General features: G+C 40.0%; 1 protein-coding gene across 3 annotated transcripts in view; it reads right to left on the reverse strand.

Annotated features, from left to right (window-relative positions):
* The window catches only part of Esco1 (establishment of sister chromatid cohesion N-acetyltransferase 1), a 44,034-nt gene that overhangs the window by 12,574 nt on the left and 15,289 nt on the right, over positions 1 to 16,171 (reverse strand). For all 3 annotated transcript variants that reach the window (XR_007832503.1, XM_051164022.1, XM_051164021.1), the window contains exons 5-7: positions 15,548 to 15,611; positions 12,958 to 13,072; positions 11,144 to 11,275 (exon numbers count right to left, since the gene is read on the reverse strand). Coding sequence is in view for 2 of the 3 variants with exons in the window: in XM_051164022.1 (XP_051019979.1) it covers positions 11,144 to 11,275; positions 12,958 to 13,072; positions 15,548 to 15,611 (311 nt within the window). In the remaining variant the exon portion in view is untranslated. The remainder of the gene's footprint in view (positions 1 to 11,143; positions 11,276 to 12,957; positions 13,073 to 15,547; positions 15,612 to 16,171) is intronic.

Consider the following 16,171-nt stretch of genomic DNA (forward strand, 5'->3'; position numbering starts at 1 on the left):
AGTGGCTCAGCAGTTACGAGCACTTGTTCTTATAAAAGACCCAGGTTCGATTCCCAGCCCCCACATGGTGGCTCACAACCATCTGTAACCTCAGTTCCAGGAGCTCCAGCAGGCAGGCACACACTGCACATGCATACATACAAGCAACACATTCATACACATAAAGTAAGATAAATAAATCTAAATTGTTTAGAGATTAAGAAATCAGAATAAAAAGCTCCATCAGAATCACATACAAATTTAAATATAGATAAACAGTTTTTAAAGGCACAAAAGGTAACACCTGTCTAAAAAAAAATTTTACATTAACATCATTAATACTTGGAAAGCCACTGAAACCAGCCCATTTTCTACAAAATGAAAGGGAAGTTACTGGCTTGTCTTTTAAAAAATCAAACCACAGAGTAAAGGAGGAGGAAATCAAACTACAAATTCAATAAAGAACTGTAGATTTAAGTAACTTCAAACTATACATACTTCTAAACTGAATTATCGAAAGATAGAGGATTCTTATTAATTGCCTTAAAAAATAACAAAACTGGTACAATTATTTTTTTTTTCAAAACTGGTACAATTAAATCACACACCACAGAAATTAAATTATTGTTTTACTAACACTTTAGTATAAAATGTTCTTGTAAAATAACTTGAAATGTGCATGTTTGTATATGAAAACCATCATAATTAGACTGTTTTTCGGGACCTTGGCTGTCTTGGACTCACTTTGTAAACCAGGCTGGCCTCGAGCTCACATCAATCCTCCTGCCTCTGTCTCCCGAGTGCTGAGATTAAAGGCATGCGCCACCACACCCGGCAATTTATTTTAAATATTATTGTTTTGACATGTACCAAAATAGCCTTTGCATATAAGAAGAGAACTGTGAAAGACAATATTACTATTATTTAAATTTCATTGATCTTCATGAGGGCGTAACTCAGTGGAATCTTTCTAAGGGTTCTGTAGTAAAAGCTTACTTTTTTAATATTTTTGTTTATTTTATGTGTTTAAGTGTTTTGCTCACACAGCTTGAGTGCCTGGTGCCCACAGAGGTCAGAAGAGGGTGTTAGATCCTCTGAAACTACAGTTATGGATGACTGTGAGCTACCACATGGGCTCTGGAACCAAGGCTGGTTACTCTGAAAGAGCAACAGCCCTTAACCATTAAGCCATCTCTCCAACTCCAAGTTTGGGTTCTTGGAACTAACAGATACAGTATTTTGTTAGCTTTGAACAAATTACTACGACTCTGGAACTGTTTCCTAATCTTAAAAAAATCTATAAAATGGCTGTCACCAGAGGGCTACATTAAAGACAAATGGTAGCACAGAGTGGCCACTCAGGTGCTTCCATTCTCTCTTATTGATACATACAAATAAAACGAATCAACAAAATTTCCCCAAAGTACAATAATAAGTATGTCATGGACAAAGACAAAAATAACCACATTAACTAAGGTATTAAAAATATTTATGTGACTCAAGTGCAGTCACTTTGCCAGCATTACTGATAACTTGATTTTTGTTTTGTTTTGTTTTGTTTTTGTTTTGGAGACAGAGTTTCTCTGTGTATCCTTGGCTATCCTAGAACACACTCTGTAGACCAGGCTGGCCTTGAACTCAGAGATCCACCTGCCTCTACCTCCCAAGCACTGGGATTAAAGGCATGCACCATCGCTGCCTGGCTGATAACTTGCTTTTTGTAAAGAAGTTTTAAGAGCTGAAATTTGCAGAGGGAGGGGCATCACTGTGAGTTCGAGGCCAGCCTAGTCTACAGTCAAGGCTATACATAGAAACCCTGTTTCAAAAAACAAAAACAAAACAAAACAAAAAAGAAAGAAAGAAAAAGAAGAGTCGAAATTTGTCTACTAGTTGAAAATAAGTAGAGGGAAAGGATGTACAATTTTAAGAAATCTACCCAATAGCCACACCATTTTTGCACTAAGTCTATTCCAGTTTAGTGCATTTATACTTCCCACTTTTAATTCTAAGCACATGATATATAACCCTCTGTGAAGAAATGTTTTCCAAACCCTAAATTTCCTTCATCTAGCCATCTGGATGCTATAAAACATTTATATGCGGCTTCACCCCTAGTATACTAGTTTGAATTCTTTTTTGTTTTCTTTTGATTTTGAGACAGGGTTATTTTCTCTGTGTAGCCCTGGCTGCCCTAGAACTCACTCTGTAGACCAGGCTGGCCTTGAACTCAAGAGATCCCTCTGCCTCCCAAGAGCTGATATTATAAAGGTGTGTGCCACCGCCTGGCTTGGTTAGGATTTCCAATAACAACTAATCATCAATTTGTCTTTGTTTTCGTTGCTTAAATATTCTACTCTAAAGAGTAGAAATGAGGGTGGTTTTTTTTTTCATGTGATAAAAAACAGTGGGTGATAGTTCAAAACAACTATGAAAATTTATCGATGCCAGGCATGGTGGTGCACACCTTTAATCCCAGCACTCAGAAGGAAGAGCCAGGAAGACTTAGTGAGTTTGAAGTCATCCTGGTCTACAGAGTGAGCCCAGGACAGGTAGGGCTACGGAGAGATCCTGTCTCAATAAATGAACAAGTAAATTCACCCAGAAACATGATGTACACAAGTAATTATATGTATAAACTGTACTTCAATTTAAAAGTTTATACTAAACATGTATAATAAATGTCACTTTACAAAAAAAAGTTGAACTCTTGTCACATGTTTGAAAAAAACACATAGAAAATAAGTGACAACTACCTCAAATGAAACTCATCAACAAATATTGCAATGGAGAGGAAAAAAAAAACAGAAATAAGAAAACCGTCAGATTAAGAGAAACTTACATACATATCCATCAATGCAATAAATGAACCTTAAATAAAATAAAGTAGATTATTTGTGAAGCACTAAACCAAGAAAGAACACTTGAAATTAAGGGACTTCAACCATGCCTTTGCTTTATAAAGGCACAGTTGCATTCATTAAACCATTTCTGTTTAAAAAGAATAATATTTGGTGCCAGGCACAGTGGGGCACACCTATAAACCCAGCACTCAGGCAGATCTCTGTGAGTTCTCAGACAGCCTGGTCTACAAAGCGAGTCCAGGACAGGCAAGGCTACAGAGAAACCCAGTCTCAGGGGGAAAAATACAAATCAAACTTAGCCCCCCCCCCCCAAAAAAGGCAACATCATACACTTGTAATTCCAGCACTTAGGAAATTGACTATGGAAGGTTTTTTGTTGTTGTTGTTGTTTGAGACAAGGTTTCTCTGTGTAGCCTTGGCCATCCTGGACTCACTTTGTAGACCAGGCTGGCCTCGAACTCACAGCGATCCGCCTGCCTCTGCCTCCCGAGTGCTGGGATTAAAGGCATGTGCCACCACGCCCGGCCTTGACTATGGAAGTTTAAACCACATACCAAGACCCTATCTCACTCAGGAAACAGAGGAAGGGAGATTCCAGGATCAAGAGGCACAAACAGGATCCATGAGGCATGCTAGCCAGCCAGTCTAGCCAATCAGCAAGCTTCAAGTACAGTGAGAAAAAAATAATTAAAAGTGGAATACTATGGAGGAGGCAGCCTGACATCAACCTCTAGTCTCCACAAGCATTTGCACACATATGCATGTACACATGTGCAGCATGTAGATACACACACACATATATATATGTGGATTTATTTAAATATCATTTATTTAGAAAAGGAAGTAGGGGCCAGAGACATGGCTCAGCAGTTAAGAGCTCTTGCAGAGGACCCAGGTACAATTCTCAGAACCCATGTGCTGCTCCACAGATGCTCCAGATCCATAAGACCCAATGCATATGGTGGTGCACAGATACACGCAGGGAAAACACTCCTAAACATAAAGCAAAAACAAAACTGACTTAGTCAAGACAGTGATTAGGAGACCTAAAGTAGAGTCCAGAAAAAGGGATGCACACCTTTAATCCCAGCACTTGTGAGGCAGAGGCAGGAGGATCACTTTTGAGTTCGAGGCCAGGCCAGCCTGGTCTACAGAGTGAGTCCAGGACAGCTAGGACTACACAGGGAAACCCTATCTCAAAAAAAAAAAAAAAAAAAAAAAAAAAAAAATTAAGCCGGGGGTGGTGGCACACGCCTTTAATCCCACCACTTGGGAGGCAGAGGCAGGTGGACCACTGTGAGTTCGAGGCCAGCCTGGTCTACAAAGTGAGTCCAGGACAGCCAAGGCTAAAACAGAGAAACCCTGTCTCGAAAGCCCCCCGCCCCAAAAATTAATTTTTATGTGTATGGGTGTTTTGCCTACAAGCATGTATGGGTTCCTGTGTGCCTGGTGACTGTAGTCAGATCCTCTAAAACTGGAGTTACAGACAGCTGTCAGCCCTCATATTTGTTCTGGGACCTGAGACTATAGTCTAAGAACAAGTGCTCTTAACTACTGAGCCATCTCTCCAAACTGTCAACTTGACTCACATTTTTTAAAACAATGACTTATTTATTTTACAGTATTCTGCCAACAGGCCAGAAGAGGGCGCCAGATTTCATTATAGATGGTTGTGAGTCAGCATGTGGTTGGTCGGAATTGAACTCAGGACTTTGGAACAGCCAATGCTCTTAACTTCTGAACCATCTTTCCAGCTCCTTGATTGATCACCATTTTTAAAAGGCCACGGAGAACAGCCATAGGAAAATAACCACAACAACAAAATGAAAGCAGTGAGGTGGGTTAGAAGAAAACTGCAAAAGAAACCACAGCAGCACTGGGCGTGGTGGCGCACGCCTTTAATCTCAGCACTTGGGAGGCAGAGGCAGGCGGATCGCTGTGAGTTCAAGGCCAGCCTGGTCTACAAAGTGAGTCCAGGATGACCAAGGCTACACAGAGAAACCCTGTCTCGAAAAACCAAAAAAAAAGAAAAGAAAAGAAAAGAAAAGAAACCACAGCAGCTTGCTGTGATGGTAGAGTTGGAGTTAATGCAAACAGAAGCACCTGGGATCTATTTAGAAGGTGATGTTTCCTAAGAGGTGACCTAAAGGAATGCAATAAAAATAAATAAAGCCTTTCTGCCACTGCCATGCCATCCAGACTGAGGAAGACCTGGAAACTCCAGGGCTGGTAAGCCACAGCCTCACCAGGAAGCACCCTGGAGAAAGCAGGAAATCTGGAGGCATCACCACAGGATAAACTTCAACAAGGATCATTCAGGTTACTTTGGGGAAGCAGTACAAGGAGGAGCCAGAGCTTCTGCCCAGCGTCAACCTAGATAAGTTGTGGGCACTGGTCAGTGAGCAGCCATAGTCAGTGCTGCAAAACCAAGACTGAACACGCTCCTGTCACTGATGCTGTGCCATCCGGCTACTGCCAAGTTCTGGGGAAGGACAAGTTCCCTAAGCAGCCAGTCATTGTGAGGCCGAATTCTTCAGAAGAGTGGAAGGCAAGACTAAGGGTGTTAGAAGTGCCTGTGCCCTGGTGGCTTAAAGCTACCCAAGGAGGGGCTGGAGAGATGGCTCAGAGGTTAAGGGCACTGACTGCTCTTCCGGGGGTCCTGAGTTCAATTCCCAGCAACCACATGGTGGCTCACAACCATCTGTGATGTGATCTGATGCCCTCTTCTGGCCTGCAGGTGTACATGCAGACAGAGCACTAAATACACAATAATAAATCCTAAAAAAAAACAAAAACAAAAGCAACCCAAGGGGGTTAAATTAAATGCTAACATTTATAATTAACTAACTAATTAGTTAAAGTAAAATTTAAATGGGGCTAGAGAAGACTCAACAATTAAGAGCCCTTGTTCTTGCAGAGGACCTGGGTGTGGTTCCCTGCACCTACATGGTGGCTCACAACTGTATGTAACTGAAGCTCGAGGGGAACCAATGCTTTCTTCTGACACCCATGAGCTTCACAGCACGGGTATTGTTCACATCCATTCATGTAGGCAAAACATTCAGACATGTAAAATAAATAAAAATTTAAATTTAAAATAACAGAATATAAAAATATATTTATTAAGAAATAAAACTTGGGGCTGGAGAGATGGTTCAGAGGTTAAGAGCATTCATTGGCTGTTCTTCCAAAGGTCCTGAGTTCAACTTCCAGCAACCACATGGTGTCTTACAACCATCTATACTGGGATCTGATGCCCTCTTCTGGCCTCAGGAGTAAATGTAGATAAAATACTCTATATTAAATAAACAAATCTTAAAAAAAAAAAAGAAAGAAAGAAAGGAAAAGAAATAAAACTCAGAAGGGGAGGCTGCAAGGGTGGAAAACAGATACAAAGATGTAAGGAGAAGAGTGGGATTGGGGTACATAATGTGAAATTCACAAAGAATCAATAAAAAAAACCAAAACGCACAAATATTTCACAATATTAAAAAAAATGATGTTTTTTAGCTTAGGAAAATAAACAGAGTGGTATCATTTCTACTATAGAGGAAACATGGCAAGAACATGTTGGAGAATCTTATTTGGCATTAAATTAGCTCAATTTGCTACTACATAAAATCTGTCTGGTATGATGGTTAATTCATCCCTGAGGGACAAAGGACAGCTGCAGGGTCAAAGACAGGCCTAGGCTATTCAGTGAGATCCTGTCTCACACAAGCAATAATATATAAATTTGCTGCACATAATATTCACACTGAACATACACTGTTCTTTGCCATATTGCCCCTATTCTGAAACAAAACTTCTTTATAATATTTAGCAGTGTTAATCACATCCCATAGTCATATACACAATGTTCTAAAGCTGCTGGGTGTGGTGGCGCACGCCTTTAATCCCAGCACTCGGGAGGCAGAGGCAGGCGGATCGCTGTGAGTTCGAGGCCAGCCTGATCTACAAAGTGAGTCCAGGACAGCCAAGGCTACACAGAAAGACCCTGTCTCAAAAAACCAAAAAAAATGTTCTAAAGCTACAAGTACAATGAAATAAAGCTAGAAACAAGAAGCGGCAAAGGACATATAAGCCTGAGATATATAAATTTTGGTAATCTTTATTCAAAATCTAAAGTTATTATGCTGGATAGCTTTATTTCAACTTGGCACTGCTAGAGTTATCTGAAAGGAAGAAACCTCAATTAATAAAAATGCTTCCAGCCAGAAGGCAGTGACATGCACCTTCAATCCCAGTACTCAAGAGGCAGAGGCAGGTGTATCTTTGTGAGTTCAAGGCCAGCCTGGTCTACAGAGTGAGTTCTAGGACAGCCAGAACTACACAGAGAAACCCTGTTTTAAACACCCTCCATGTTCTCTACGGCGCAGATGCACACGCATACAAAAGATTCCATAACATTTGACTATATGGCTGGGGAGGGCTCAGCCTATTGTGGCGGGATGCGCAGGCTACGGGGAGAGATCCACTACGCAGCACCCTTCTATGGCCTCTGCACCAGATCCTGCCTCCAGGTTCCTGCCCTGTGTGAGTTTCGGCGCTCACTGCTTTGGATGAACTGGTTGTTATCGGAACTGTAAGGGAAATAAACCCTTTCCTCCCCAAGCTGCTTTGGTCGTGGTGTTTCATCACTGCAATAGTAACTCTAAGACAGTTACTTTGCTTCAGATTCCTTTTTCATTCCCCCAAACCATTAGATTTGTTTTTCTGGGCTGCAGATGGCTCAGTGAGTCCTGAGCTTGCTACTGCAGAGGACCAGAGTTCAGTTCCCAGTACTCACAATGGGTGGCTCACTACCACCTGTAACTCCAGGTCCAGGAGATCCAGTCCCTCTGTCTGCACACACATGTGTATGCACACCAACACATACACATAATTACAAATAATAAAAGTAAATTTTGAAAATAACTCCTGACTTCTGCTCTATTCAGTTCTCTTTTGCCTAACATCCATTCATCTTTTTCCTAGTCATCTTTTAGAACAGTGAACACAAAGTACAAACAAGTCAGATTTCATATATATTCAAGTTCCAAGTTAAAATTAAGTCTAACTAGATCATGATTTCCCTGCGCTATACATTTAGTCATCTGTAACTACTCAACTTTCAGTGATAGTGCTCTCTAAAATAATTTTTGTGATGATAGAAACAGTCTGCATGCCAAGCATGGCAGCTTCTAGCAATGTGTGCCTACTAAACCCTGGCAACTGTGATTGAGGTCAGCATTTTCAGTTCCACATGGCTTACTGGCTACCATGCTGGACAGCATAATACTATAGTCATTTGGAAATCTGTCAAATTTTTTAAAATATATTTTTATTTAATTTTAATTTATGTGCATTGGTGTGAGGGTGTCAGATCTTGGAGCTACAGACAGCCGTGAGCTGCCATATGGATGCTGGGAATTGAACCCGGGTTCTTTGGAAGAGCAGTCAGTGCTCTTAACCACTGAGCCAACTCTCCAGCCCCAGGAAATCTGTCAAATTTTGTTCAGTTTCTCCACTCCTATATCCATTGATGCCATCTTAATTCAGCACAACGCACATCTTCTACCTATCTATTTCTGCCCTCACCTCACAATGAAATATTTTTTTCCCTATGTATCAACATTGTTTTTTGATATGGGGTTTCTTTGTGTAACAGAGGCCTGGCTCTGTCCTGGACTCTCTTTGTAGACCAGGCTGACCTCAAATTCACTGCGATCCACCTGCCTCTGCCTCCCAAGTGCCAGATTAAAGGCGTGTGCCACCACTGCCCAGCATATCTCCAAATTTTTATTATAAGATTATATCACTTATGGAACTCAAAATTATTCAGCATCTGAAAGAATGGAAAGAATTCTAAATAGTATTCAAAATCAAAATATCACAATCTCACCTCTGTTGGGGGTTAGCCTGGTGCCGTGTATTCTGATGCTAATCTCTGGCCCCCAAGATCTGGTTGCCACCCAGAGAGCATTTTCTCCTGCACACCTGTGCTTGTTGTGTAAACCTTGCCCTACCTACTCACAGTTGATTGGTTAGTAACAAATACTGAAGCTTGGGATTTGGCAGGAGAGAGATGAAGTTTGAGGTTTGGAGGCCTGGGAACGGGGTGGGGGGTGGGGGGAACCACAAAGCAGAATGAGAAAGAAAAGGCAGGTACAGGAGGAAGAAGAGGAGGTCATGATGGGTTAGCACATGGCCAGGTCGCCATGGATGGAGGGACGCACCCAGATAAGAATGGTTTTGACTGAATTTGGACTATCACTACAGTTCAAATTTATTGCTTTCTACAACCAAGAGTTATAATCATATGGATTTGAGATGAAATATTTGAACAGAGCAGTGGTGGCACACGCCCTTAATCCCAACACAAAGGAGACAGAAACAGGCTGATCTCTGTAAATTCTAGACCAGCATGGTCTACACAATAAGTCAGGGCAGAGACCCCTGCTGAAAAGGCCACTAACAACAGCAGTCTAGGATTCAAAACGACAGAAGTTTCTTTAAAGTTACTATGATAATTTTTTCTTAATAATAGATAATAATATCCTTTCTGATCTAGAGGATGGATACACATCAATCTTGGGTTTATGTAAGGAGAGAACAGTGTTACACTGTCCTAAAAAAGCCAGCCAGTTTCCTTAGAAAGTGGAGTTCCCATGGGAAAATGGCTGCCAATAAATACTTTGGCCTAAAAGGGATATCCTGTTAATCAATATAAGAAGCCAAAATTAGGCCGGGAGATGAACATGCAAGCTGCACAACTCCCACAGCCAAAAGCCATTAAATACTGACTGAGTATATAGGGAAGACAGAACAAAAAGTAGATTAGTGAATCTACTCCTCAACTTGATGCCTAATTGTCACTCACAAGGTTATTTCTAACTCTCTGGTATAGAATTTGGTATAAAGATGCAAAGTAAGTTTAACTTTAGATAGAGTGGTATAGATTTCAATATTATTCTTCACACACATTACATATATTTCTACTCTAATATGAGGTATTGTGCCCATGTAACTCAATTATAATATAAGGTTTACTTCCAATAGTACCAACAAGTGCTATTACAGGCTGTTTAGGATAAATAAGATATACAAGTTAACTGTTCGCTAATCAAATCATGATTGTAAGATTCTAGGTGGCCTGAGCTCAGCCACCTTAACAACTGCATTGTAGGCTGATAGCAAGAATAAACAGAGCAAGTTAGCATTGTTAGCCAGGCAGAGGCCTCCACCTCACCTTGCCTGCTCGGAATTTACTGCCCCACCTCACCCTGCTTGGAAGCCTCCAAAAAAAGGCCACATCCACATATCTTACCTCAAACATCTGTCAGAATCAACTGCCCCCAACCCCAAAAAGGTCATCTTTGTTAGCCCATCAGTTGTTAACTAACCACTATTGACCACTGTTGCTGAGTTCTGCTTCTGTAAAGGTTATTTAAACCCTCAGCTTTTGCAGGACAGGGTCCTCAACTCTTCTGAGGTTGATGGACCCCAACGAGTCAGATCAGTAAAATTCCTTTGCTTTTGCACCGACTCTGGACTCTGACTCTCTCTCACTGGGCTTCCAGGGATAGACTCTGATGATCTGAGTCTGATCATATCAAATACTAATCTATTTTTATCAAGAATACACATCTTAGGAACAACAGATAGATATGATTGTATAGAAAGATAAGGTAAAACAATTAGGTAAGGTCTTCAAAAACCTCGGAGACACACAGAATATGGCATTTAGAAATGTTTTTATTTTAAAGATTCACTGACAATGAGACAGGTTAACTCCTGGCAACACCCAACCTACCTCACTAAACCATATTTACTTTATGGCATTTTTTCAAAAATGTGCTAAAATTCTTTTTTTAACTTCATAAAGACTAACTCTAAAAACAGCAAAGAGTCCCCAAATCACCTATTTGATAAAATATATACTATCAATCCCCAAATGTAAATTACACTAAGCCACATGGATATTTAATAGATTCACCACAATAATTACTAAAAATAAAGGAAATTTTTTAAGAACTATACACAAGCCAAATAACATAGTCAGAAAGGTACAATAACTTAAAAAAAAAAAAAACAATTACACTGAAAAACAACCTAAATTAAAAATTCCACAGTATCATCTTGTTAGGATAAATTCCCTGGTTTTTATATTTGGGTTTCTTTTACAGGGAGCCAGTATCTATGCATGCTATGTTTGCTTTGTACATATTATTCATTTCTAAAAACATAAAATTACTCAGTAATTCATTAGGAACTGGCCCAATTGCCTATCACACATGCTTTCACTCACAAGGTCTACTCACCACATACTTTACAGCACTTATGAACTGGTTGTGGAAAAGCAGGTGCTGGGTCTCATCTTCTGGATTTGAAGCCGTATAAAGCATTCCACAGATATTACAGGACACTGCTCCAAATCTTTTGTGTCCTACATCCTATTTATAAAACAACAAAAAGTTTTCTTCCTTGCCAGAGTAACTATTTCTGACATAGCCTCCCAAACTATAATGTGACCATAAAGTGAGATTTGCTTAAATTAAGATACTGAAGTCTAAATCCGGGTGACCTCCACATGAACAAAGTGGTGTGTGTGCACATTTGTGTGCTCAAACAAGTATGTATTCTCTCTCATTCTGTCTCTGTCTGTCTCTGTGTCTGTCTGTCTGTCTGTCTCTCTCTCTCTCTCTCTCTCACACACACACACACACACACACCCCACACAATAATATTAAAATTTATCTTAAAAGGCTAGTGCATGGGTACAAGTCTCAAATTCCAGCCCTGGAGTTTGCTGGCCAGACAGCCTAGTGAAACTGATGAGCTCCATGTTCAATGAAAGACCCTGTCTCAAAAAATAAGACTGAGTGTCACTAAAGACACTTTTGTTGACTCTGTCCCTCACACACAGGCACTCATAATGCAACACATAAAAATTTTCCATTTATAAATTTATTTTCTCTCTTCTGCAATTGTGCAATTAAACTAAAAGAGGTACTCAAAGTTTCAGCAGGATCTTAGCAACATCACTAGTGCGTTATATACACCCAGGGTCAAACAGTAAACAGAAATCAACTGCAAATAAAAGACTGCATAAAACTCAGGGGAAATTCATTCTAAAGGACTCAAACTATCAGCAAATATTATCTGGAATTTATTTCAGGAATTCTCCTTCTCCTTCTCCTTCTTCTTTTTGAAACGGGTTCTCACGATATATCCCTGGGCTAGCCTTGAACTCACTATATAGCCTTAGCTGGACTGGAACTGAGTAAACCAGGCAGGCCTTCAAGTCCCAGAAATCTGCCTACTTCTGTCTCCTGAGTGCTGGGATTCAAGGGTGTACCGCCATGCCTGGCATTTTTAATTAATTAATTTACTTATTTATTTATTTATTGTCTAACAAAACTCTAAGCCAAATTTAAGCAAATATACATAAAAAATGATTACCTTAAGCATATTTAAGTACACAGTTTGGTAGTATCTGTTTTTATTCACTGTTGTTCAAACAAATCTCTTAAATTTTTTTCATTGCAAAACTGAACTCTGCATTCATCAACAAAGCTCCCTACTCCCCATCCCTCCAAATCTGCAGCAGTCACCGTTCTACTTTCTTGGCCTTTTACATAAAGACATGGTCTTTGTGTTTTTGTGATTCACTTCACTCAACATACTGTTCTCAAAGCTTATCCATGCTGTACCAAGTGCAAGGACCACCTTTGTAAGGCTGGTCCTAACACTGTGATTTCACACTCATCTATCAGGGGACAGTCAACCTGCCTCCTCCCTTTGCACTGTAACAGACATGACACATAAATATTGTTATTTGTACTAACTTTCATGTCATTTTAATATTTGTATAAACTTCTGGGAAAAGGTAATCAAATGACTCATATAAGAAACAAATAGATGTAAAAAAAAAAAGTATAATAATTTGTTACGAATAAAACTAGAAACAAGGAAACTGAAGTATTATTTATTTTTGGAAGAGACTATAATAATACCAGGAATGTTTTCTATAAAGAAGACTTACAATGACCAGAAAGAATTAACTTGTATTTTAAGAATCTTATGTGAATCCTTCACTTACAACACTTTACCAATAGAGAAGTTGTACACTTACTATGACCAGCTGTTTTTCATCCACTTTCTCTGATTCTTTCAGTTTCAAGGCCTTTGGAATTGTTATCTCCAAATGAGAATTACATTTAAGCTGAGAATGATTTGGTGGTATATATCTTAGGAAAGAAAAAGAAACTATTAGATATTATACATGCATATAATGTCAAATCATTGAAGACAAGAACATATTTTCTACACAACAATTTTCAATTTCATGGAGGAAAAAGATAACCACTTAAGAATCAAAGTGAGATTTTTTTTGGACATTTAGTCAGTGACAGAATACATGCACAAGGACCTAAGGTACAGTCAATGCCTCGTATCAAATTTAAAAAGGAAATTATAGCCAGGCGGCAGTCTTTAATTGCAGTATTCAGGAGGCAGATGCCAGCTTGGTCTACAGAGCAAGTTCTAGGGGTCTAGGACAGCTAGGGCTACACAGAAAAACCTTGTCTTGAAAAACAAAAACAAAAGAAAAGGAAGTTAAATCAAAAAAAACTAGAAAAAGCATAGACTTGACTTATACCTTATCAACAGATTGTAAATATGTCATATTTGACTATTATGTGTGAGCATAGGCACACATGGCTTCTCGATGCATGGGCAGACCCTATTGGTCTGCATCAACCCCACAGAGTTCATCAGCCCTGACTTTGTGGCAGCAATGATCCCTAAGAGAAGTGGGTGGTGCTTATGTGGGCAGCAAACACACTAAATCTGTCTCAGGTACCCAAACACCAGCTGAGGGCTAGGAACATGATGAGATTTTGAGGAAGATGTACCACGCGTTGCTGGAGGTACACTGCTGGTCCCAGAGTCTGTCTTTCCCCTATCAGACATGAGATCCCCAAAATGCTGCTGGATGACAAGGAAAGCCACCAATAACCTTGCTGCAGCAACCATTCTGGCATTCTTGGACTGTCTGTGTCTATGGTGACATAGTCTGTTAACTAGTTATGCCATGGACTCAGACCTCCTCCAATGGCACAGAGCTCAGTGATCTTGAGCCCAATAGGTTTTGTTTTCCTCATTAAAGATTCTAAACCAAAAAAGAAAAAGAAAAGAAAGAAAGAAATCTTGTCATTTGTAGCAACACAGATGAGCCTAAAGGATATTATGAAATTTATCAAGGATAGAAAAGCAAGTATTTTATGGTCTCACATAGGGAAGCCAAAAAAGTTAACCTCATAGAAACAGTAACTGCCAAAGCTAGGAAGTGAAAGGGGAGTCTGAAGGATGGGAAAAGGATGACTGAGCGGTGGGGAGGCTATAGCTGAAACATGCGTATAGCACATTGGGCAACTGTGCACTTCAAAATAGCTATGAGTGCTTCCTACACAAAGAAATGACAGGTGTTTGAGGTGATCTATGTCAGTTACTCTTATTCAACCATTATCCTTCCACGTCTATACTGAAAGATCAGTGTATCTCAAAAGTAGGTATTATTCAGTTAAAAATTTAAAAAAAATAATTTATTTAATTTTCCTTTATACGCATTGGTGTGAGGGTGTCAGATCCCCTGGATCTAGAGTTACAGATAGTTGTGAGCTCCCATGTGGGTGCTGGGCATTGAACCCGGGTCCTCAGGAAGAGCAGCCAGTGCTCTTAACCACTGAGCCATCTCCTCAGCTCAATTAAAATTTTTTAAGTCAGGAGGAAAAGAAAGCTATGAATTAATAAACAAAACTACAAGGTCTGTTTTTTGAATGCCTTAGATTTTGTAGTTTTAGCCACCAAAATCACTTCAGTTTAAACTAAAGACTATTTGGTCATGAGGCAAATAGGTCAGATTCACTTACCATTGGCATTAAAGAGAGAATACCTTTTTATTTACTTAAAACATTTTCACATATCTATAATATATATTATTTCAAGGAGTTGAGAGGAAATAGCATTGTTTTTTTTTAAGTTCCTTCTACTTCTACACAATGTCTTAAGATGTATGCATGTATGTATGTATGTACACAATGTTGTGTCTGTACATACAACTACATGCCAGTAGAGGGCACCAGGTATCATTAAAGATGATTGTGAGCCACAATGTGGTTGCTGGGAACTGAACTCAGCTCTCCAACCCCGAAAACAGCATTCTTAAAATACTGGCAGCATAAGTCATAAAAATTGGGAAAAGAATAAGGAAATGAAGACTAAGTCCTCCAATTAGAAACTGATCCCAAATACTCATATACTCATACAAGTGGGCAAAGACACTAACTATGTCTTCACCAAATAATCTGTAACTGGTGTTAACAGAAAACGCTGCAAACAAGCACAATGTCCACTAAGCAGATCCCTACTGAAGAGATCAAAGCGATTACATGACAAACATAGAAAAGGTTCAGTGATGCGGTGGTGGCTTCTGCCTTTAGTCCTAGCACTAGGGAGGCAGAGGAAGGCAGATCCCTGAGTTGAGGCCAGCCTGGCCTATAGAGCAAGTTCAAAGACAGCCAGGGCTACCCAGAGAACCCCTGTCTTGAAAACAAAACAAAGGCAAAGAATGCATTCAACAACAACAAAACAATGTGAGTAAATGATGTCTCCCAGCATTAACTTCTATTACAGTCTGGTGTCCTAAGTTACTAATCCCTTACCTGTGCTTGCTGCTTATTGATGCTTCATGGCTGAGTGCACTGTGCTGCTGCTTAGGAGCCGAACCTGTGGTGTAATAAAGGACATGGTTGTATAGTAAACAGTTCTTAAGGATTTCTTTAAGTGAGTGAGCATTTCATGCCTACATGTATACCTATGCCTTCAAAGGCCAGAAAAGGGTATCAGATCCCATGGGACTGGAGGTAGATAGTTGTGAACCATCATGTGGGTGTGAGGAATTGAACCTGGGTCCTCTAAAAAGAACCACCAGTACTCTTAACTGTTGAGCTATCTCCCCAGTACAATATCTTAAAACATTCTAATAGCCCTCAATCTACTGGAAGAAATCACACACTCTCTTCTCTCTCCCTCTTCCTTCCCTCCCTGACTGGCCTGGAACTCAGAGATCTGGCCACCTCTGCTTTCCAAGTGCTAGGACTAAAGGCATGCATCATGCATAACACCTTGCAAAATATTCTTTTTTTTTTCCCCTCCCCAGACAGGGCTTCTCTGTGTAGCCTTGTTTGTCCTGGACTTCCTTTGTAGATCAGGTTGGCCTCAAAGTCAGAGATCTGCCTACCTCTGCCTCCCAAGTGCTGGGATTAAAGGTGTGTGCTACTACTGCC

Source organism: Acomys russatus, chromosome 20 (assembly GCF_903995435.1).
Source record: "Acomys russatus chromosome 20, mAcoRus1.1, whole genome shotgun sequence".
NCBI classification, from domain to species: domain Eukaryota; kingdom Metazoa; phylum Chordata; class Mammalia; order Rodentia; family Muridae; genus Acomys; species Acomys russatus.